Source organism: Crotalus tigris, unplaced genomic scaffold (genome assembly GCF_016545835.1).
Source record: "Crotalus tigris isolate CLP2741 ecotype Arizona unplaced genomic scaffold, ASM1654583v1 scf7180000017987.690289119674:8195010, whole genome shotgun sequence".
In the NCBI taxonomy this organism is placed as follows: domain Eukaryota; kingdom Metazoa; phylum Chordata; class Lepidosauria; order Squamata; family Viperidae; genus Crotalus; species Crotalus tigris.
Window position 1 is genome coordinate 2171293 of NW_024096758.1, and position 25816 is coordinate 2197108.

General features: G+C 39.3%; 1 protein-coding gene across 7 annotated transcripts in view; it reads right to left on the minus strand.

Annotated features, from left to right (window-relative positions):
• The window catches only part of NCOA1 (nuclear receptor coactivator 1), a 329445-nt gene that overhangs the window by 21222 nt on the left and 282407 nt on the right, over window positions 1-25816 (minus strand). For all 7 annotated transcript variants that reach the window (XM_039345935.1, XM_039345936.1, XM_039345937.1 and 4 more), the window contains 4 exons: window positions 17029-17200; window positions 13554-13727; window positions 10389-10515; window positions 4529-4697 (listed from right to left, as the gene is read on the minus strand). In XM_039345935.1, the coding sequence (XP_039201869.1) occupies window positions 4529-4697; window positions 10389-10515; window positions 13554-13727; window positions 17029-17200 (642 nt within the window). The remainder of the gene's footprint in view (window positions 1-4528; window positions 4698-10388; window positions 10516-13553; window positions 13728-17028; window positions 17201-25816) is intronic.

A 25816-nucleotide genomic window follows, 5' to 3' on the forward strand; every position in this document is an offset into this window, starting at 1 on the left:
CTAATAACTATGAAGGATTTGCAAAACATGATGGGAGATGTTATAATTCAAATTAGGGCAGAAATGAAAAAGATTTTAGAGGAAAATAATAAGATCTTGAGACAAGATTTTGTTTTGGCTTTAGAAGGAGTTGCTTCTGTTCTTGAAAAGGTGAACTCCCATGTGGAAGAGGTAGCTGAAAAAGTGGACATAATGGAGGGGAAAATTGAAAGTATGGAAAAAGAAATGGAAAATGAGATTCTTATGCTTCAATATGGACAAATGGAATATGCCTTAAGAATCAGAGGCCTGGAAGAGTCTTTGCAAGAAGATTTGAAAGAAATGGTTGCAAAGGACTTTGCATTGATTTTGAATAAAGAAAAAGAGGGAATACTTAGTGAAATTGAAAAATTATTTAGGGTTAACTCTGTGGTGGCAGCACAGAAGAATCTGCCAAGAGATGTGGTAATTTATTTTGGTAAAAGATCCCTACGCAATCAAATTGTGCAAGCCTATTATAAGAAGAGATTTCAAATTGCTTCACAAGATGTCATAATTTTTAAGGAGATCCCATCTAAAATTTTAAGAAGAAGAAAGGAGTTTGCTTTTCTAGTAAATGAACTTAAAAAGAGAAAAATTCTATTCAGATGGGATATTCCGACTGGAATGGTGGTGAACTACCTGGGGACATGTCATAGACTTAATACTGTTTCTCAAGCAAAAGATTTTTATACTTCGGTCCTGGGGGTATGTGCATCGCCATCTATTAGGTCTCAACAAGTCCAGATTGAGGAGCAGAAGACAACTTGTGTAGCACATAATTCCAAAGAAAAGCAGCAACAGAAGAAGGTTAAGGAAGTTTCATATTCAGCGGTCTCTGAATCTCTGGGAGATGTTGGACCTACAAAGTCTTTGGAGCAATCTTCAAGGGTGGCTCTGGGAGAAGTTAGACCTACAAAGTCTTTGGAGCAATCTTCAAGGGTGGAATTGCTGCCTGAAATGGAAATTGGGAAATTTCAGCTTGAGGGGCACCAACAAGAGAGGAACGGGCAGAGGATAACTTGTACAACTTACAACTGTGAAGATCAACACAAGGAGGAATTCACTGAGGAAGTTTTACAGGTATCGGTCCCTGAGACTTGTGCAACATATAAATGTAAAGAAAAAGTAACATATAAATGTAAAGAGAAAGACCAACAGAAGAAGGAGGTTGAGGAAGTTTCACAGGTACTGATTCCTGAGCTGGTGGGTCAACCAGGACTTACAAACTCTTTGGAGCGATCTTCAAGGGCAGAATTCCACGCATTTTTTTCGATGCTTGCGGGCAAGAGAGACCGATATGGATTGTGCTTATAGTAGATGCAACTGGCTATTAGACAGAAGATTATGGATATTGAATGAAAATTTTAGATAAGAAGTTTGTGTTTATAGTGGGTGCAACTGGTTATTGGACAGAAAATTATGGACATTGAATGAGAACTTTAGACAAGAAGTTTACTATTGAGATTGTGGGAGAAGTAAAACTTATATCGTTTTTGGAAAATGTCTTATGTAATGTCTAAATATGTGTTTTGGGATAATAATATATTTCAGTTTTAAGTTTTAAACCTTTAATGATAATATTGTTTAAACCTGTGTTTTGAAGGGATTATAATTTGTTTATTTCAGTGAGGGGATTCTAATAAATTTGTGTTTCGAAGGGAGTATAATTTGTTTAAGTTTCAAGTAATGCTTAAATTTGGTTTTTAAATATTATTATTAATATTTCTAAGAGAAAATAATTTGTTTAATTAAATGTCTAGATTTGTTTAGGAAAGAAAGTAATGCTTAAATCTGTGTTTTTGGAGAAAGTTTATATAGAATGATGATTGTATTTAGATTTGTTTAGGATTTAAAAGTGTTTCAAGCTTTTAAATATTATTATTAATATTTTTAAGAGAAAATAATTTGTTTAACTAAATGTGTCTAGATTTGTTTAGGATTTTTAAGTTTTTTTTTTTTTTTTTGGATAGGTGAGAAGATTATGAAGATTGAAGGAAATATGTATTTACTTTAAGTTTTCTAAGAGTATTTAGTTTTAATGGTACAACAAAGGTTTATATGTTTATTTTTTTGTATTAGGATAAAGAAAGAGGGAGAAATTAGATTTTACATTATAGCTATAGATATTCAAAGAAAGTAATGTTTAAATTTGCGTTTTTGGAGGGAGTTTATATAGAATGATGATTGTATTTAAATTTGTTTAGGTTTTAAAAGTGTTTTAAGTTTTTTTCTCAATTAAGCCTGTACTCAGCTCTGGGAAGTCTAGGGGAGGGTTTGGGAGGTTGGGGAGGAGGGGGGTGAGGTAGGGTTGGGGGGGGTATGGGAAGGGGATTTGTTTTTGTAAAAATTTAAAAATTTTCAATAAAAAAAAATAAAAGAAATATTGGGGAAAATATTTGAAATTAATTTATAAGAAAGGCAATACTAAATCGATCACACCAAATTTTCCTGCCGTTCTTGAAATTGAGAATTGGTATGCTAAATTAGTTTTATATATGATGATGCAAATGTATGGTCAATATTTATTTCTTTATTTGTTAAATGTATTTGCTGCCTATCTTGCCATAGGCTACTCTAGGCAGCTTACAACAATGTAATGCTATGTCTTGATACTTAGATAAATGTGACTATCTTTTTTTTCTCCTGCAGTCTGCCTTTCTAGCAAGAACAAGAGAATTGTTTATTACTGTACTCTCCACACACCCCATGTCACCAAAAACTGTTTTACCTTTTTCTTCTTTTACTGCAGTTCCCTTTAAGATGGAGATTTAACCTTCCCTAGCAGCTACAATCCCAAATAGTTTACACTCTTAGTGATTATGAATGAATATGCACATGTTGGATAACTTTATTTTACAAGCAACAAAATAAAACCCCAAATAAATAAAACAATAATAAACATACATAGCAAAGATGATCACTGCCACTAGGCCTGAAATGGAGCCAGGTGAAGGATTAGTAGACAGGTTATTTTCAAAAGTATATTACACAGAAGTTCCAACCAGCACAAAAATACAGATATTAGTTTGTAATATAGTATGTGACCATAGACAAACTTTGGACCTAAATACGACCACCTTTGGAATTTATAACTGCATTGATATAAATTGTCAACACACATGATCTTTCTAGACTACGGATAGTCCTCAACGTATGATTGTTAACAAACCCTGGCAATTATGCTTATAAGGTGTAACAATTGTAAACAGATCATCACACAATGAAACCAGTTGTATGACCTTTTTATGCAGCAGTCATTAAGCATAAATGGCAGTTGTAAAAAAAATGCTGTGATCATTAAACAAATCTCATGGTGATTACATGAACTTCTTGTTTGCTATGGGGCATTTCCCTTGCAAATTGGAAGTACACGCTGATTTTCAACAAAAATGCCCTAAATCGTGGTCATGTGATTGAGGGCTGCCGTAAATGGCCATACATGTGGGTCAGCTGCCAAGCATGTGACCACTGAGGGGAAGAGTTTAGATCCAGGTTGTAGGTACTTTTTTAGGGTTCCGTTGTAACTTCAAAGAGTTGCTAAGAGACTGGACGTAAATCAAGGACTAGCTCCCGTAATTGCAATACTTCATGCACCAAGGCCATGAATTTATATAAGATGTAATGCTTTTTTCTTTCCCAGGGACATTCTGATTGGCAGTTAGGTTTTAGACAATGCTACCTATGAAAGGCACTTCAATGTAACAACTACCCTTACTTTCAGAGAATCAGCATTCTGCGATAGAAAGAAAGAATCCATCACACCAGTTATGATTTTCATTGGCTGCAAAATTTGTTTCTGATCCCAATTCAAGGTGTTGAATTTAACCTGTAAAGCCTTTCCCAGCGAGGATTCGCAATACCTGAACAATCTCCTATTTCTATGTATTCCTGCCTATGCTCTGAAGATGTATTTGGAGGCTTGGTCCCAGTGTAGTAAGCAAAGGGGCAGTGGCTTTTCAATGGAAGCCCATCTCCCCTTTGGAATGTCTTCTTCCAACGAGACACTCCTGGTGGGATTTTTATTGGGTTTCTTTTCAAACTAGGTGAAATTATATTTTAACCTCTCAGATTTTTAAAGACAGGTTAAACGCTGTGTTTTTTTAAATTTTCTATTCTTCTGTTACTGTTTTAATGTTCATCCCATCAAATTTATTTTGTTTTTTTACAATTTAATGCCTTCAATTTAATGTCTTTTTTTACTGCAGACAATGCCAGGCTTTTTAATTTAATTTAAAAATAAGTATTTAAAATAAACAATAAGAAAGGATAAGTAAAAAAAAAAACCCTTAAAGGAGCTTTTGATAGGAAATGTTCCTCAACATAAGAGAACATATATTAGAGAGGTATTTTAATCTGTTTTTTAGTGTGTGCTCACATTTATCACTGCACTCTTTCTAGTACGATTCTCCATTCCAGCCCTTCAAAAACTCCCAATTCTGGAAAAACCACTTATTTGTTACATAAGATCAGGCCTTAAAATATAGAAGTAGATTGAGCAGCTCACTACCTGGACCAGTTTGTCAATGCCAAGGGCTCGATCCAGTTCTGCCAATTCATTTTCATCTTTGCCACTCAGGAAGGAAACCAGTTGTTCCAAAAGGGCTTTTTCGTCATTTCTTCCTTCTGGGGTGGTGGGAGGGCATAAGAGCTCATCCAGCTGAGAAGTGATGCACTGGCTGTAAGAATGTCAACAAAGACAGATGAAAGCTCTCAAATCTCTTTGGATATTTGACTTGGGACATGACAAAAACACTGCACTTTCATATGGGCATATCCATGTAAGCCGCCTTGAGGTGCCATGCGCGAGCAAGTGACAATAGAAAATTTCTAAATAAAATAAATAAATAAACCTATCTCTTGCGCCTCTATAAAACAAAATGCAAAACAAAGTGCATTGTAGCCTCTCTTTTTTCCCTGCTCATGTCCAAGGTACAAATGAAATGGCTGAAGCTATTTTCTCCGATTTTCTGCAGCACATCCAGTTATCCCAAGGAAGTCAGGGGGTTGGAAGAGAAACCATTCAAAGTTCCTATACTTCTGATACCATGTAATAATTGCTGGAAAAGGCACTAAGCAGTTGCTATGCTAATTCCTGATAAAAAGCTTCAACAAATCCATTTATTCTCAGGAACAGCTAGACAGACATTGTATAGAGAGATGGATTGGAATTGGGGATACCTAGATTCAAATCCCCATGTGATTGTAAAACCAACCTGGATGATTTGTGCCAATCATTATCTCTAAGCTACCTTTTCATGGGAGTTGTTGTGAGGATAAAACAAGGGTGGTTGTACATATCTTGAACTGCCTAAGGAGAGGTAGGTAGACTATTCATGCAACAACTAATTCCACTGGAATATTTATTTACAAAGCTGTTAATTTTAAAATACGAGTTATGGGAGAAGCAAATAAGAATAGGAAGTTTGTCCCCTGCTTGTAGAATTTGCTGTGATTCAGGAAAGCTGTATTTTCATGTAATGAATATTTATTTAGGGGTTTAATACAAGAAGATACAAAATTTCCATTCAGTCATCTTCGCAGCATCACCTCCCTCTGATTTTTCTAATGACCTGGAAGTTGTCAGAAAGACTCATCCCAAAAATAAAACTACAGATTTATGAAAAGTTAGATTATGTCAGTCAGCAATCCCAGAATCTTAGTTTTGTGTGAAGCTTGTATATGCAGTTTTAGATTTTTTTTTAAAAAAAGGATGTACTGTATCCAGAAGTGTTGGGTAGGTGGAAGAGATTTTAGTTTAGCAGCCCATTCTACAGTCTTTGCAGGAGTACTTAAACAAGAAAGACTTCAATATGTCATTGCCAAAAACAGGCTCAAAGAGCAAACAATTGCAGACTATTTGAACAACAAAGCCAAGACACACACAGTGGAGAATGTCCCACTGTATAATGAAGTTTCCCTTACCCTGAGGCTACTGAGCTATTCAAGCTAACTATTCATTTATATTTTATAGACCACTCTTTCTTATTGGCTCAGAACAAAACAAAACAGGCATTCCATTCGTATTCTAAAAGGGCTCAAAATCTAATTTAGGTAAGAAATTAAAGACAGCAGAAGAAGGTTAATGAAAGTAGGTGGTAAAGAAATCAAACACTGGATTTGTTACCAGAGGAACAGGATGTTTCATTTTCCCCACCCTCCCCAGTTATACAACCTCTCCTCCCCCTCTCCCCCACTAAAAAAAAGAGAGAAAAAGAATTCCACTTCTTCAGTTAGATCCCTAAAATCCTCTGAATGACACTTGCAGGAGATCTTGACAGAAGACAGAAACCTGCCCTGATCCTGTTCAGCATCTCTTTTGCAATAAGGAGCAATCAAGGAAGGAAAGAAGGAAGGAAGGAAGATTTCATTAATGACAAATAGGATGAGGAAAGCTTCATGCTTTAAGTTCCACTTTGGCTATGAGGCAATTTATCCAATGGAAAACTGGGGCAGGAGGCCAAGAACCTGTAACTGAATCCTCTTTCACTCAGAGCTCGTGCATTTGGGTTCTTCCTGGCAGGCGGTAACTCCGCGCCCATTCTAAAATAGCATGTTGCACGTATTTAGGGAAATGAGACAGGACAGCTGGAGGCAAAGAGTTGTAGCAAGAGAGATTTCTGTCTTCCCCTAGGATTATTGCCTAAACTAACATTCTGCCAAGACTTACATTTGCTTCCACAGAATTTCCCGTTAGACTTATAAAAATGGCTGAGTGCTTTCTGCAGCGCTTTATTTTAAATAAGGACTTCACTCAAGGTTATTGGAAGAGAGGGGATAATAAGGAAGAGGGTGGAGCATGGACAGTAGCAATTAGACAAAAATACACCTCATCATTTCCCAGTGCCACATCCCAAATTAATTATTATTTTATGGAAGCAATCTTTTAGGGATTCTTTGGGCAATTTTATGTCACTAGATAAGGGGTCCTCAACCTTGGCAACTTTAAGACTTGTGGACTTCAACTCCCAGAATTCCTCAACCAGGAATTCTAGGAGTTGAAATCCACAAGTCTTAAAGTTGCCAAGGTTGAGGACCCCTGCACTAGATGGTGTAGTGTTAAAGAGTTGAATGACTATATCTTAACTGAAAAGTCTTACAACTATATTAAACAGCTATCCTTTAGCCCAGCGGTTCTCAACCTGTGGGTTGCGACCCCTTTGGGGGTCAAAGGACCCTTTCACAGGAGTCGCCTAAGACCATCAGAAAACACATATTTCTGATGGTCTTAGGAACCGAGACACTGCTCTGCATCCGTCACCGCATGGCCTCCTCCGCCATTTGCAGAGAGACAGACAGAGAGGCACTTTCGTTTCCTCTCTCTCTCAGACGGACTTACCTCCTGCAGGGCTCCTGATTGGCCCTGCACCCGGGTGCCCCACCCCCTGGGAGAAGCGCGGCCAGAGCCTCGTGGCCTTGGAGCCGCCCAGGAAAGCCTCGGGATCCCTGCTGGGAGAGAGGCTCCGCTGAGTGGGCCAGCCCTCCCGCAAGCCATGGCCCAAGGGACACCAGCCCCTGTGATCCCCAGCCAGCCTGACCTTTGGATCCACTGGCCGGGAAGGCGTGCCAAAGTCCAGGCTGCCAGGAAGGAAGAAGGAGATGCAGCAAAGGTAGGGGAGGAGAGCTGCCTCCTGGCGGCGGCTTCCTTGCCCTCCTCTTCCTCCTCCCCTTCTTCATCCTGCTACCCCCAAGGTGGCTCAGGCAGGGGCCGGGGCAAGAGAGGTGCCTGGGGGGAGAGCAGCCGGGCTGGCAGGGGCTGCGCGGCACCAGCCCCCACTGCGGTTCCATCAGATGGGCGGAGGGCGAGGCTGGGCAGTGCGGAGTCCCAGCTGGGGCAGCGGCAGCAGTTTCCTTGCCCTTCTCCTCTCCTTCTTCCTCCTGGTGCCTCCTGGGCGGCTTGGGTGAGTGCTGGAGCAAGAGGGGTACCTGGGGGGGGAGCAGCCAGGCTGGTGGAGGGATGGTGGGCTGTGTGGCACCAGCCCCCACTGCGGCTCCATCGATGGATGGAGGACAAGGCCGGGCAGCGCGGAGTCCTGGCGGGGTGGCGGCCGGGCTGGGGTGGTGGCGACCTCCAACGATGCTGCCGTGCCGCCGCCACCGGAGCCACTGCCTCCCGTCCTGCTCCCCCTCCCCGCCTGTTCAGCTGAGGACACAGCGGGGCAGTAGCCGGGCCGGTGGCAAGGAACCCCGACGATGCTGCCGTGCTACCGCCACCGGAGCTGCTGACTCCTGTCCTGCTTCCCTTCCCCGCCTGTTCGGCTGAGGATGCGGCGGAGGCCGGGCCAGGGGCGGCGGGGCCCCCCGACGATGCTGCCGTAAGAGAGAGAACGAGAGAGAGGAAAGAGAGAGAAACAGAGGAAAAGACAGAGGAAAGAGAAAGAGAGAGGAAAGAGAGAGAAAGAGAAAGAGGGAGGAAACAGAGAAAGAGAGAGAGAAAGAGAGAGAGGAAAGAGGGAAAGAGGGGGAGAGGAAAGAGAAAAAGAGAGGAAAGAGAGAAAGAGAGAGGAAAGAGGGAGAGAGAGAAGAGAGAGAGGAAAGAGAAAGAGAAGAGAGAAACAGGAAAAGAGAGGAAAGAGAGAAAGAGAAAGAGGGAGGAAAGAGAGAGAGAAAGAAAAAGAGGAAAGAGAGAGAAGAAAGAGAAAGAGAGGAAAGAGAGAGGAAAGAGAGAAAGAGAGAAAGGAATGGTGCTTCTCCAACCAGGCTGGGCGGAGCCAGCGGAGTGGTCTTCCTGCCCCCCCTCCCCGGCAAGCTGGATGGGGGGTTGGGGGTCACTACAATATGAGGAACTGTATTAAAGGGTTGCGGCATTAGGAAGGTTGAGAACCACTGCTTTAGCCCATGAACTCAGAAAAAATTACCTCATTACCAATTGTTATGCTGTCTCAAAAATGATGCTGGTGAGGGTGCTGGCCTTAGTGCTTTAGTGTGGGACAAGTTAAAGAAAGTGATTAGTGAATTATGTCACTTCATTTCTCTTCCCAAAGAACACTTCCTTTCCAAAGGATGCTAGAACCCACGCTTAAAAAAATAGGTTTAGCACTTCTTCAAATAATAAGCACCGAACCTGTCCACATAAGACCTAATAAAACCTGACAACTGTTTCAGAAAATTGTCTTCAGCTATTAAGAGGGTAAATGTCCCTGCTGAGGTCAGGTGTTTAGTCTCTTCAGCTGCCAAAGAATTACTGAAGGGCGTTCCTGAATGATTGAGAAGAGAGGGCAGGCCTAAAGTGACCTGTAGAAGCTGGAAGAAACTAATTCCTGACTATACAATCAACCACATTGTCAATGAAACATGTGATCATGGCAAAAAAAAAAAAAGTATTGCCAGGAAAAGAAGGAAAACTCTATTTTAAAAATTGTATTAACTCAAGACAAGTTTTAAGCTGCCTTAGCTATAGGCTGAAGATGAGACAAAGGCAATCTCATGAGGACATGGAATAAAAAACAGTGACCAGATACATTTTTGCTTCAGTCAAGGCGATATGCAGAAGAATCCAAGTAAAGACTTGACAAAGGAACAATGTTGTCTAAGGCACAATCTTTTCCCTGGCTGGACTTTGACCAGAAAGAAACATCTTAAAACAGTGGTTCTCAACCTGTGATTCGGGACCCTATTTGGGGTTGAATGACCATTTCACGGGGGTCGCCAAACAATGCAGTCCGCCATTTTTTCCCCCTTTTCCTTAGCTGTGCTACTCCCTTATTAGACTCTTGAATAGAGACTAATTCTATTGGTTTTCAAAAGCCAATAGGAATTGTCCAGGCTGTCTCTGCCCTGCTGAGCCTGCCAAAAGTCCCATTCTGCAAACGGTGCTGCACCAGTTGAGTAGTCCTCGACTTACGACCGGTTGAGTAGTCTTCGACTTACGACTGGTTGGGGGTCGCGACATTAAAAAGGTTGAGAACCACTATCTTAAAAGAAGTTGCTGTCTTACACAAGAAGATCTTTTGAAGGGCTTCTCTCTTAATCAAAGGAAAATGAGGGAGTCTCTTGCTGTCTGCAACCCGAGAGATAGTGAGATGAATGTCAAGACTTCACATTTGTATGAAATATAGCCTCACCATCCTTATGAGTCTGGAGATTTCCCCAGTGAAGGCACATAATCCATATTCTTTCATTTCTTTTTCACTGAACAGAAGTGAAAAATAAATGCAGTTTTATGGTTCCTACTGTTTCTTGATTTTAAAAAATGCACTAGGTATGTATATATGTATGTTTCCATGTGTACATGCACAAACATATGCATTTGGGACTGTTCTCCATATCAATACCGCAAATGGAGAAAAAAAATCTTTAGATGACTTTTAAACTTCTCATATGACTGTCTGGGATATCCAATGATCAAGGAAAAACATCCCTATACTTACTCATCTGGTTTAGTCATAGATCCTCTGTTGATGGAAGATATGGAATTATCTGCCCACGGGATCTGCTCTCCCATGGCTGGCTGCCCAAATTGATGCTCAGTGACTCCCAATTCCAGTTCAGGCAATCCTGGGAGACAAAAGTATTTGTCATTTGAGGAACAAGAAGAACACACTAGTTTGATCAGGTCATAAAATGGGACAAAGGGAGGTGAGTGCACCTAGGCCTAGGAAAACTGGATTAAGATATACAAATGTTCTATTGTAGAAGACTATTTGATGCAGACCAGTAAGGAGGCAATCCACTATTATTACATTCAAACAATTATCTACCTGAGTAGCAATACCTCCCAGTAACAGTTCATAGTTTCTGTAATGGGAAGATGGTAGTTCTATGGGTTGGGGTATGCATGAGAACCACAAAACACTCTTGGCCCTATATGGTCTGGCTCACAGCAAGGAAGATGCTCCCTGGGATTCCTTGCAACATGGTGACTATCAGTTCTTGATGTATCTTCCATTGGGCCCCCTCACAGTGCTCTATTGATATCCTCAAACACAGCAACCCTTTATCAAATTCAAAGGTGCTTTTCACCTGAAAATACTTGGTACATATAATGGTGGCATTAAGAGGTCACAATGATAGTGAAAGTTAGGATCAGGAGGATTCCTCCCCTAAATTATAATGAAAGGTCTGATTGGAACCATCTTCACAGTGGTAAAAGCTTCAGATGTAGTACTCAAAAGCCAGAGGTGCATGACGATTAATAATGCACCTGTAGCACCCTCAATCAGTTCACTGGGCTTCCAAAATCCAACCTCCTTTATGGTTCCATGACAGCCTGAAAGGCTGTCTAAAGTTACTATTGTGAGAATAAATACTTTTGCAACTCTGGCAAACATCTCCTGGATCTTCAAGTAGGAAAATGGGTGCTGAAGGAATAAAATAACAGCTTTAGGACATGACGTAGGAAGCAGCAACTTTTTTAAAAAAATCTTTAAATTGAAGACTTTACGCACACTTAAAAGATACCTATATCTAAAATACACATGTCTAAAGAGGAGGACAATGAGGCTATTCAGACCATTATTTAATTAAACTTTTATTACCATGTGTTTTCAGCCAAGCTCACTGTAAGTTGAAAATATGGAGCAGAATGAAGTCCAGATGTATTCATTTGGTTGGTCCTGAGAGTTCCAGTGGCTGTCTAGATCAGTGAAATTCTAGACTAACATGGCCATGAGAGCATTAAGGGCTATTTGCTGTAACTCGACAATAAACAAGCATAGTCCTTACGCTAAAATACATCTCCATTTTTCCCAGGCTAGAATGCTCCAGGTGCATTGAACTTAAATTGCCACCCTGCCTTGGATGATAAAAATTGTTGTACAACATATTAGAAGGGCATGGCCTATTGTGCAAGATTTGTGACTAAACACAATCACAGAATAGAGAGAAAAGTCAACCTACAAGAATTTATTTCATTCTTGAGCTACGGTAGCTGTGCAGCAGCGGTGAAGTATTCTTAAGGGTTGCTTGGCAACTGGAAAATAAAGAAATTGCTGGCAACAATCGTAGCACGGCTGATTATGTCTGAGAAAAGTATTGCTCCAGATGGGGAAGCCAAGGGAGCTGACCATCCATACTAGAAATGCAGCTAGCAACAGATCCGAGTGGGCAACAGATCAAATCACAGTCCTTCCAGAACATTCATTCAGATAGAATCAAACTGTATCATTGATGGCCATGTTCCCTCAGCCAGTCAATTCTCTGCCTATAAACCTCCCTTTTTTTATTTCAGGGAACTGAAATTTGCATGTATTTCATGGCACGTAGCTGATCACAAATATTTCCCTAATATTCCATGTAATAGGAATTATCTTATTTGTTCATTAGAAAAAAAGCTGCATATATGAAATATAATATCAAAACTATAGATAAAATTAAGGCACAATTTCTTGCACAAGATCTGAGACTGCAAATGTTTCATAGGATTTGGGGAATTTGAAGACTATGGAAACTAGGGGTCCATGGTGCTCTCTGAGCTTGCTTGTTTTCTTGCAGATGTTTCATTACCCTAACTAAGTAACATCATCAGTGCTGGTAAGGAGTGGGATTTGCTGTCAGTTTATCAACTTCAGACCAACAATCAAGTAAGCAATACCCCAATGAAGAAATTGCCAAAGAACCATTAGTAAACAGCCTAACCAAAGAATCCCTAAGACCGCCCCCATCCACACAGACAGGCAAGACACCAGAATATAAACTGACAGTAAACAGCACTCCTTACTAGCTCTGATGATGTTACCTAGTTAGGGTAATGAAATGCCTGCAAGAAAACAAAGCAAGCTGAGAGGGCACCTACAGGAGCTCAATAGAAGGATCTTAACTGCATAAGTTGAAAATGGGAGACCATTATCTGTGAGAGACTCCAGAGTATGTCAGTATTTCATATAAGCAGAAGGAGGGGTTTTAAGATGAATGCTCAAAATTTCCTCCTAAATATTCTGTAATGCTGCAATACAGATCTTTTGGTGTTGAGCTTGGATGCTGATAGGATAAGACATTTCTAGATTCTGCAGTGAAGACACTTATTCTACTGACTGTTAAGATGGCTATTCTTCATTCTTGTGTCTTTACTTCAGGTGAAAGATCAACTGAGCAGAACTAATGTTTCTGAGTAGGCTAAGCATGTGATAATTACATTTGTACTTCAATATGCAAAGCAAATTCCTTAACCATTCAGGTAATCAGCCCAAGAAAACATGACCAGGCACTGCATTTGGACACAGAGGGACAATATGGTCTAATGATTAAGCTATTGAACAAAGACTGGGAAAGTCTTGGATCAAATCTATTTACAACCATAGACAATGAGCAATTTTGGGCAAATCACTATCTCTCAGCTCAAATTACACCAGGAAGGAAAAAGTACTATGGATGCTCTTGCTCTCCTGGAGGAAAGTTAGGATACAGGTTTAACAAATATTAGTAATAATAAAGTAGAAGCCCAAAGCCTCATGTAGTCACAGGTTTTACTGCATGACAGGCTAAATAATTGTTTTATAGGTCAATCTACTGAAAGAGCTATCTGGAAAAGGAATTCTTTTTTATACAGATAGACCTTTGAAATAGAGGTTTACATTCATCATAGCAAAAGTACATACCAGTATCCGGTTGAAAGGGACTTGGGCCAGGTACTGCCCCCCTGCCCTGTTCATGATGAGGGCTGCTGCCATTTGTTGCAGGGAAAGGTGCTGTCCGTAGCTGAACTGGCTCCATTGGATCACAGAATTCAAATGGGGACCGTCTGATTTGCATTCCCTGCCCACCATTAACAGCTAGAACAGAAAAGTTCAGTTCAGAGAGTAGCATAACACTTCTTTAATCTTCCCTGCTTTTGGTCAACGAAAGATACTAGCAATGATGTTAGATAGAGAAGGTCAAGGTTGTATAAGTTGGCATTAGAGCCGCACATATAGCTCAAATGTTCTCCTTCTCTTGACCTTACCTAATTTTTTTCCACATAAAGAAAAATGTTAATAAAAAAGCTTTAAAATCCACAGTGCAAAACTGCATAGCTTCTGAAAATGACATACTGTCAAAAGCTTCTTCTTGTATTGTCTGCAATTCCTATACAAACCACCAGAGGGCTCTCTTTCCCACTCAACAATTAATAAAAATTCCTTTGCACATTTAATCAAACCCCATAATATTTTCAGTATTCAATATAATAACCCAGGGATAGATTTAAACTGCAAGCTGAAGCTAGTTGGAAGGAATATTCTAACAGCAAAAAGGTGAATTTCCTCCCTCAGCTTTTTTTTTTTTTTTTTTTACATTCTCAAATATTGTTGGCGTTTCAGAAAAGGGATTGTGAAAAATTAATACTGGATAATGTTAATGTTAAAATTTGATTAGTAAAAGTTACCTACCCTCAATTGCTAAGAAAGCCCTCCAATGTATTTTATAAAACATGCATGAAATACGTAAATCCAAATTTCATTTTTAAAATGTTGCAAAATTTATCAGAGGTTTAACTGGATTCAGTGATTTTCTTATCTAGCTCTAACTGCAGAAAAATGTTTCAAGCTTCAATTCTATAACCATGTTGGCAATTATGTTCTTGGAATTCAAAAAAACTAAACAGCTAATTCTCTATTTACAAAGCATTTGCAAACTTATAAATAATACAGGATGATTCTGTCAGGTAGAAAATATCTATTTACCCAAAGGTTTGCATGCTTCCTACAAATAACAAGAATAATGTTAATAAGAACAACAATACTTATTGTATTCCACCTTGTAATATTAATTCTCTGGGACTCGTATCGTCTTAATTATCTAGCAAAAAAACCTTTATTTCTCAAAATGAATGAATCCCATTATAAAAACTATTGTAGATTTTTAATTAGTTTTTAAAAGTTGGGTCTTTCAAAGATTCACATGGAGTAAAACCCTCAGTGCACAGGTTAACAAGCTTGAGTGAGCTACATGTTACTATATTTGCATCACAAAACTGTCAAAGAAATGACAGCAGAAATGGTTAGTTAAGACAACCAAGAGATGAACAGCTTTTTCAAATCACCTTGTAATTTCTGCAATTATGGGAAAGCAATAACTGCTCTTTGACATATGCCTTGTGCCTGAGCACTATGGTTCATAAAACTTACTTGAAAGCTCCATTCTCCTAATGCAGCATTCTCCCTTTTCTTTCTACGGCTAGCAACAAGCCCAGTGCTAGTGTATCTCAATAAGTATGAAATCCAGCAGACAGTTACTTCTTGTGACAGGCTTTTAATATATTTTAGTTATAAGGCACTGTAAAATTGGACACAAAGAAGTCACCCAGCCAGGATTTTGCTCAATACAGGCTTTCAACATTTCCCTCATTGCTAATGGCAAAGTAAGGATCACTTCTAGGTCATCAAGCAATTTAGCATTACCAAATTAAATTTTTGCTGCCCTCTTGTGCTCTCTCCATTTTAAACTGCATGTCCAAAAGCTTCGTACACTTACTAAGTCATTTTACTTTATTTGAGTCCTTTGGGTCAGATATGAGTTATGGCAACTATATGGATAAGTCAATGCAGCTTTCTTGGCAACACTTTCAGAAGTGGTTTACCACTGCCTTCTTCCTATGACAGAGATGGAATAATTGGTCTGAAGTCACTCAGCTGGCTTCCATGCCTAAGACAGGATTACAACACACAGTCTCCCAGCTTTGAGTCCAATTCCTTTTACTGCTATATTAAACAGGTTTTAAATAATGTATCTGCCTTATAACTGGAAGGCCAGTGGTCTTTACCCTAAAGCCAACAAGCACTACATGGGCTCAGTTCAACACTAGGATGGTGAGTGTCCCAGGCAGACCCATGGCTTGTTATGCTAGTTGCCAAAAAAAACAAAAAAGGAACCTTGTAGTCCTCAGTAATGAAGAAGATACGAGCATAATACTTCCACAGCTAATGATATTAATAAGCCGTCTCTGAACATTGAAGTTCCAAATAGCCATGATGACCTAACAACACAAATAAATTGTCAGAGTTCTGAAAACTGATCATTAATTTCATTATCTCCTCTCCAGAGCATTTGTATTTTAATGATGTGAGGGCCATCATTAGTTAAGGTTTTTAAATCTTATTAATTGGCAGTTTTCTGAGTATTTATATATTTATGATTTGGCTGCTAATTGCCTTGAGTCTACAGAAATAAGAACCATACAAAGATCTGTACATATAAAACAAAAGAAAATAATACTGAGAATTCTGTAAACCAATTATGGATAATGGAAATATTTCTTCCTGAACTTTAGAACTTAAAGATTAAACTTATATTTAATATTCCATAACTGGGGTCTTGAAGAAGAGAAACTATTTAGAAAGTTTTGAGAGATTAGGTGACTGAGAATTAAAGAGACAGAAGCTTAAAAATGCCAAATACGGGCTAAGCAGTGTCATAGCACACACTGCATGAGAAGTTAATGGACTACATCATAGAGGGCAAAAATATGGATTAAGTACTTTGATGTGTGCCAACTTAGCACATGTTGACCTGAATTTTGGTTGCATGAGCTGATTTTTCTGTGGAATATAAGGGCTTCATAACAAGCAATTCATTTTCTCCTGATAATTCTACAACAGGATTGAGGATGAAGAATTGCTGAGTGATAGAATATTTTGCTTCCAGCAAAACAGTACCCATAAAAGAACAACAAAGTAAGATTACATAGCTGCATTGATCTTTCTAATCAAACTATCCACATTATATATAAATAAATGGTTGCTACTCCATTATTATAAATACATCTTTAAATGAATTATAGCTGTTTCAGCATATTAATATGACCTGAGTTTTAATCAGTGCTTAATACTTCCCAAATACACCATACCTTAAGAAATCAGCCTTATTGTCTTGAAAAGCAACTTTGAAATCTCATGGAAAAACAGAAGGTTCAGCTTAAACATTATCAAAAGAAATTTGATTTTAACAAAGGAACAGATTATTGGATTTAGAGAAAACTTCATTGTCTTGTTTTTAATCAACATCTAAACAACTTAAGCACATGCAGTGCTGGAATACAGTTTGTCAACCACAGGAAATACTACTAAGAATATATTTAATAGATTCAGAAGTACATACAGCTTATCCCAGTAGGAGTTCTTGCAGCAGTACTGGGCTGAAGGGAGGGGCTCAGGATCTCTGACTTGATAGTAATGCCCCCACTTTCAGTTGTCTCTGACCCACACAAGCCTGGTGGCAACTGGGGTGACTTTTCCAGCGGAGGCAACATCTGCTCAAGATCAGATGCAAACTGAAGGGAGAAAGCAAGAACATAAGTCAGCTACTGAGCCTTTGAGAGATAACCAAAATTAGAGGGTTTTTTTTTAAAAAAAAATGCTAGTCCTTTTGCTTGGGTTTGGTGCTGCAATGGTTTCTTGTTTCATACTGCTATATACTTCACTGCTAGCAGATACTTAACCAAAGTGGAACCTATTTGCAACTAAAGCATTGAAGAAATGAGAGAACCCAGCTAAAAGAGTAATAAATGATTAGCATGGGGAAAGAGGAAATGCTGTTGGTTAAAACACTATCTACATTGGGGTCAGCCTTGCCTGTTCCCATCTTACTCTGCTATAGCCAAATGGGACAGTGTTAAAGCAGAGAAATACACACACAAATGTATGTACACACTCATATACACCTGTTAATTTTAAAAATTAAAATTTTGGGGCATTTTGTGGTGGTGGGCCAAGGAACTGTGCTTAAAATAGCTCAAAAGAATTGAATTAGCAATCTGGACCTTTTTAAAAAAATGGGGGGTGGGACGTTCAGAAACACTCCAAGGATTAAATTATTGGCAAGGTGAAATAAAGGTACTTTATGCAGAAATGGCTGGACTTTGAAAAAGTTGATAGGAAGATGTCTGAAAAGCTGACAGTTTTACCTATCCGACAGAATTAGGAGCCAGTTAGAGCTATGTGCTGCTACGCTCAGAAATGCATGCATATATATTTTAAAATTTATTTATTATTAAACAAATGCATTTGGCCACCGAATTCACACACAATGACTCTGGGAGGTTTACAATATCCAAAGGATAAAACCCATACAATCCACCCCCACTCCAGCAACAAATGCAATCATATCAACCACTTGACTGGCTCCGTATCAGTCTGGGGTCCTCAGACCTGCAGATAGAACAATTTCTTCAGAGCCTTCCGAAGGTAATGGGGGAGTGACGGGGGAGGGAAGTCAAATTAAAATTGCTGCATATTTCTCTAGCAAGACCAAGACCAAGTCAATATGAGCCATTCAGGAGCCTTCATCTGCCTCTAAACTTTATTCCCACTGAAACCCAACACTACAGGCTGATGTTGCTAGACTTTCAAAAATCACATAAAGGTGTAGTTATTTGCCAAGAATATTGAGTGTTAGGCTGTTCTGTTTAGTTTTGCTGTGGTAGCGTTTAATGGTTTCATAATGCCTCAGCTTATTTTGACACGTATGCCTTATAAATGAAATGTGTGCTTTGTGATAGTTCTAATAAATTCATAAAGAATGTAATGAAACCCTAATAATTTCAGTTTTTAAAGAAAAAAGCTATTAGGGAGACGCAATTTAGATATGAGAACTGATGGGATTCTCAGATCTAAAGACAGGGTTTTGTAGACATAACCCTTTGCAATAAGACGACCTCATATTCATACCCTGAAAACTCCAGGTAGGGCTGGAAAAAAAACAGCTGCTTGCAGGTTGGGGAATAACATGAGTTATAATACCTTAGTTTATTCCATTTTATTCCTCCACATTCTGGCACTTTCCTAATTATACCCTTCCACCCAAGACCTTTTCATTATCTCTAGCCTAGCGGGAAATTCAAACTACCCCTGATCATTAGCTTAGAGCCTGCTGGTCCCTTAAAACTCAAATAAAACTTTTGTGATTAAAGAAATCATGTCCTGTAAGTATATTCAATATTGGTATCAGTGGACCCATATCAGTTACAAATACACATTGGTTATGCTGTCGGTCATTACCAGATGTAAATTAAGAACTTCAGGTTCAAATTATTCAATGTATTAGCACCCAATCTGAAAATCTAATATGCTTAATTAAATCAGCTTATACAGGGGGCAAAAAAGTATTTAGTCAGCCACCAATTGTGCAAGTTCTCCCACTTAAAAAGATGAGAGAGGCCTGTAATTGTCATCATAGGTAGACCTCAACTATGAGAGACAAAATGAGAAAACAAATCCAGACAATCACATTGTCTGATTTGGAAAGAATTTATTTGCAAATTATGGTGGAAAATAAGTATTTGGTCAATATCAAAAGTTCATCTCAATACTTTGTTATATATCCTTTGTTGGCAATGACAGAGGTCAAACGTTTTCTGTAAGTTTTCACAAGGTTGGCACACACTGTTGCTGGTATGTTGGCCCATTCCTCCATGCAGATCTCCTCTAGAGCAGTGATGTTTTGGGGCTGTTGCTGGGCAACACGGACTTTCAACTCCCTCCAAAGGTTTGCTATGGGATTGAGATCTGGAGACTGGCTAGGCCACTCCAGGACCTTGAAATGCTTCTTACGAAGCCACTCTTTCATTGCCCGGGCAGTGTGTTTGGGATCATTGTCATGCTGAAAGACCCAGCCATGTTTCATCTTCAATGCCCTTGCTGATGGAAGGAAGTTTGCACTCAAAATCTCACGATACATGGCCCCATTCATTCTTTCCTGTACACGGATCAGTCGTCCTGGTCCCTTTGCAGAGAAACAGCCCCAAAGCATGATGTTGCCACCCCCATGCTTCACAGTAGGTATGGTGTTCTTTGGATGCAACTCAGCATTCTCTCTCCTCCAAACACGACGAGTTGTGTTTCTACCAAACAGTTCTACTTTGGTTTCATCTGACCATAGGACATTCTCCCAATCCTCTTCTGGATCATCCAAATGCTCTCTAGCAAACTTCAGACGGGCCCGGACATGTACTGGCTTAAGCAGGGGGACACGTCTGGCACTGCAGGATCTGAGTCCCTGGCGGCGTAGTGTGTTACTGATGGTTGCCTTTGTTACGTTGGTCCCAGCTCTCTGCAGGTCATTCACTAGGTTCCCCCCATGTGGTTCTGGGATTTTTGCTCACCGTTCTTGTGATCATGTTGACCCCACAGGGTGAGATCTTGTGTGGAACCCCAGATTGAGGGAGATTTTCAGTGGTCTTGTATGTCTTCTGTTTTCTAATTATTGCTCCCACAGTTGATTTCTTCACACCAAGCTGCTTGCCTATTGCAGATTCAGTCTTCCCAGCCTGGTGCAGGTCTACAATTTTGTTTCTGGTATCCTTCGACAGCTCTTTGGTCTTCACCATAGTGGAGTTTGGAGTATGACTCTTTGAGGTTGTGGACAGGTGTCTTTTATACTGATAACAAGTTCAAACAGGTGCCATTAATACAGGTAATGAGTGGAGGAAAGAGGAACCTCTTAAATAAGAAATTACAGGTCTGTGAGAGCCAGAAATCTTGCTTGTTTGTAGGTGACCAAATATTTATTTTCCATCATAATTTGCAAATAAATTATTTCCAAATCAGACAATGTGATTGTCTGGATTTGTTTTCTCATTTTGTCTCTCATAGTTGAGGTCTACCTATGATGACAATTACAGGCCTCTCTCATCTTTTTAAGTGGGAGAACTTGCACAATTGGTGGCTGATTAAATACTTTTTTGCCCCATTGTAATTTTTACATCCCCTTTATGGATTACTGCCTTGTCGTGGCGAAGGGGCTTGCATAACTCAATGAAGCTATAAGCTATGCCGTGCAGGGCCACCCAAGATGGACAGGTTATAGCAGAGAGTTCTGACAAAATGTGATCCACTGGAGAAGGAAATGGCAAACCACTCCAGTATCTTTGCCATGAAAACCCCATGGACAGTACTAAAAGGCAAAAAGATATGACGCTGGAAGATGAGCCCCTCAGGTCGGAAGGTGTCCAATATGCTACTGGGGAAGAGCAGAGGGCTAGTACTAGTAGCGCCAGAAAGAATGAAGCGACTGGGCCAAAGCCGAAAGGACGCTCAGCTGTGGATATATCTGGTGGTGAAAGGAAAGTCCGATGCTGTAAAGATTTTTTCTCCATAGGAACCTGGAATGTAAGATCCATGAATCAAGGCAAGCTAGACGTAGTCAAAAAAGAGATGACAAGACTGAACATCGACATCTTAGGAATCAGCGAACTAAAATGGACAGGAATGGGTGAATTTAACTCAGATGACCATCAGGTATACTACTGTGGGCAAGAATCCCTCAGAAGAAATGGAGTAGCCTTCATAGTCAATAAAAGAATAGGAAAAGCAATACTGGGATACAATCCCCAAAATGACAGAATGATCTCAATTCGAATCCAAGGCAAACCATTCAATATCACAATAGTCCAAATCTATGCCCCAACCACTGGTGCTGAAGAGGATGAAATTGATCAGTTTTATGAAGCCCTACAGCACCTTATAGAATTAACACCAAAAAATGATGTCCTTATCATCATGGGGGATTGGAATGCTAAGGTAGGAAGCCAAAAGATAACCGGAATAACAGGCAAGTTTGGCCTTGGAGTACAAAATGAAGCAGGGCACAGGCTAATAGAATTTTGTCAAGAGAATACGATGGTCATAACAAACACTCTTTTCCAACAACCCAAGAGACGGCTCTACACATGGACATCACCAGACGGTCAACATAGAAATCAGATTGACTATGTGCTCTGCAGCCAAAGATGGAGAAGCTCTATACAGTCAGTAAAAACAAGACCAGGAGCTGACTGTGGCTCAGATCATGAGCTTCTCGTTGCAAAATTTAGGCTTAAATTGAAAAAAGTAGGGAAAAGCACTAGGCCACTCAGGTATGAACTAAATCATATTCCTGATGAATATACAGTAGAGGTGACAAATAGATTTAAGGAATTAGATCTGATAGACAGAGTGCCTGAAGAACTATGGATGGAAGTTCGCAACATTGTACAAGAGGTAGCAACTAAAACTATCCCAAAGAAAAAGAAATGCAAGAAAGCAAAATGGCTGTCTGAGGAAGCTTTGCAAATAGCTGAGGAAAGAAGGGAAGCGAAAGGCAAGGAGAAAGAGAAAGATACACCCAATTGAATGCAGAATTCCAGAGAGTAGCTAGAAGAGATAAGAATGCCTTCTTAAATGAACAGTGCAAAGAAATAGAAGAAAACAACAGAATAAGGAGGACCAGAGATCTCTTCAAGAAAATTGGAGATATGAAGGGAACGTTTCATGCAAAGATGGGCATGATAAAGGACCAAAATGGCAGGGACCTAACAGAGGCAGAAGAGATTAAGAAGAGATGGAAAAACTACACAGAAGAACTATACAAGAATGAGCTTAACATCCCAGATAACCACAATGAGATGGTCACTGACCTCGAACCAGACATCCTAGAATGTGAAGTGAAATGGGCCTTAGAAAATCTGAGCAACACAAAGCTAGTGGAGGTGACAGTATTCCAGCTGAGCTATTCAAAATCTTAAAAGACAATGCAGTAAAAGTGCTACACTCAATTTGCCAGCAAATTTGGAAAACTCAACAGTGGCCACAGGATTGGAAAAGGTCAGTTTACATTCCAATTCCAAAGAAAGGCAATGCCAAAGAATGTTCAAACTGTCGCACCATTGCACTCATTTCACATGCTAGTAAAGTTATGCTTAAAATCCTACAAGCTAGACTCCAGCAGTATGTAGATCGAGAACTACCAGAAGTACAGGTAGGATTTCGAAGAGGCAGAGGAACTAGAGATCAAATTGCCAACATACGCTGAATCATGGCCTTCAGATCCTGAAGTTGAAACTCAAATACTTTGGCCACCTAATGAGAAGGAAGGACACACTGGAAAAGAGCCTAATGCTGGGAAAGATTGAGGGCAATAGAAGAAGGGGATGACAGAGAATGAGATGGCTGGATGGAGTCACTGAAGCAGTAGGTGTGAACTTAAATGGACTCCAGAAGATGGTAGAGGACAGGAAGACCTGGAGGAACGTTGTCCATGGGGTCGCGATGGGTCGGACACGACTTCGCAATTAACAACAACAACAATTTTTACATAACTTTGTTACATTTGTAAAATGAAAGATAAAAACTACTATTTAGAAGATAGAAGAAAAAAGAAGGAAATAAGAAAAGAATAAAGTCAAAAGTTTGGAAAAAAAGAAATGACTTCCAATTTTCTTTTAAAGCAATTATAAGCATAAATATAAATTAACCTATTATGTACTCTATCTTTACAGTATTGCTTACATTTGGCCATAATCTAATTTTTCTAATTATCAAAATTATATATCATAATTTCATTTTTTTTCTGTTTCATGCCAAAAAGTCAATGAGGGATTTCCACAGCATTAAACTTAGACAATGTCTAATCTCTAATTAAAGCTGTCAGTTTGGCCATCTCAGCAATACCCATCATTTTCACCATCCATTCTTCCATTGGAGATTTAAAAAAAAATCAGCTTACAAATTAAAACTATATTTCTAAAGAAAGTAACCACTTACTTGATTTTCAGATGGGGTGCATTTGAGGGGATACTATCCAATATTGGAACTGCAATTTTCAATAACTACTCGTATTTATAAAACATTATAAAAATCTGGACATTCTTTTGCATTCTTCAGCACCATCTCCTCATGTGAAACGGAGCCAAATCAAGCAATTTTACACACTCCAAGCAGCTGAGAACTTATGTGCCAAAAATCTCTGAACTTTGGGTAACTCTCAGTTACCAGGGAGCTTGAGTGTTGTCCCAAAATATACTGGCAATGTAAAAATCTGTAGTTTCTAGTCCTGGCTATATAAGATTGCAGTGGAAGCTTTCTTTTGGGGCACACACAAAACTAAAGAGGGACCTTGAGATACAGGAGCTTTGTCTCATTCACATAAATTCAAGATTCTCCCCTTCCCATTCTTTGCAAAGATTCAAATCTTTCTAAAGATTAAAATTCAGTCTTTCTCTCTGTATGTATTCAGGCACAGTAGGGAAACTACATAAAGAATACCCTATTTGACTGAATTATTCAATTCATTACAGAAACTACCTTTCATATACATGATTACTGTCCACAAGTTTCATCTAGAAGACATTTCTGTCTGTAATATATTGTGTTAAAGCCACTGTCTCTACTGAACCAGAACATGTATTATTTTAATTTTGACCTTGAAACTGAGAGTTTATTTCACAGAAGCCCCCTTCCTCAATCAAAGGTATGGCAATCATTTTAGCCAGGTCCAAGACAGCATCAAGGTTACTGATTATTGGCAAATTATAATGTGTGTGCAGTCCACAATTCTGGTCTTTTCATCTGAAACACAACACAAACTAAAGATTCAACGGTGGACATGGGGAGAAGAGTCCCCAACACTGGCATTTAGAGACATACCTGCCTCTGATACTGCAGGTAAATAATACAGCCAAGCTATCATGATTTGTAGCCATTTAGAAAAACATTTTTCTATTAATTTATTCCCCCTTTACAAATGTATACACTGATGCCAAGGCTCTGTCTTGTTACCAATATGCTGATTGCGTTCCACACTTCACAAACTCGAACCTTCACATTTTGAGCTGCAATAATTCTTGGGATCTCTAACTCATACTTTTTCAAGTGTAAGAAAAGGGGCTTGTGCTAATGTGAATGCCCCAAGTCCATCCCTCATCTTGTCAAGTGTGAATAGGCAGACTACATGAACTTTACTCAACTGAACAAAATCCTGGGATTGTACCAGTAAATACGATCAAAACAGGGTTGTGTGCAGCCAACCCATAACCCAAAAAGAATAACATTTAATACTGACTGGCAAGAATGCTCAGAGGTAGAAATCACATTACAGGAGTTGAATTAAGCTGTTTAAAAAAAAAATCCGGAAGAGATTTTGATGGGAGAATCTGCACTTTTCTTTGAGGAACAGAGAGGTTACCACACCATTTTCAAACTATATATCTGGTGCTGCTCAATTTCTTTCTTTTCACTTGCATAAACTAAAAGGCTTTCCCATACAAACTTCCAGCTTCCTACTCAAGAATATATTCCTCCTACTCAACAACTACTTCATTTCAACAGCAGGTAAACCTTTTAAGAATAAGGAAGATCAGTCATTCCATCTGCATCCTCATCTTTGCAGTTTTCACAAATTATCCAGGCCTACTAGCACCCACAAGGACAGCTTTAGTTTTCCAAAGACTGATTAAAAAAACAAATAAACTAAAATAGTGTATTCTGATGGGTGAAGCCTTAAGGAAAGGAATACAGATCTGGAGATTTCTTTGAGAGATAGAATTGCTTAGGAGCCATGGTGGTGCAGTGGTTAGAATGCAATATTGCAGGCTAATTCTGCTGACTGCCAGGGATTTGATCCTTACCGGCTAAAGGTTGACTCAGCCTTTCATTCTTCCGATGATGGTAAAATGAGGACACAGATTGTTGGGGGCAATATGTTGACTCTGTAAACCACTTACAGAACACTGTAAAGCACTGTAAAGCAGTATATAAATCTAAGTGCTATTGCTATTGGTTATTCTAGCCATTTAAACTCTAGTTTTGAAAATACTGTAGATGCTTCCTAAACCCTGTTGGAACTTGCTAGGAAAGTGAGAACACTGTTTCATTTTTCCAGACTAAATCTGCAGAGAACTTATGTTCATAATATGAATATTACAGACTCTATATTTTGTGTGTGTAGGAGATCCATGCAAGAGTTCTGAAATACATATACAGTACCATATTCTTCCTCATTCTACAGATATAGTTTGGGCCTGATATAATCTGTGATTCCTTGCCAAACTGGGTACTCTGGAATATATCAACCTTTTCCTTAGAATTCAGTAAATTGCTGAATTTTAGCCAAGGAGAATAATAAATTAACAGCA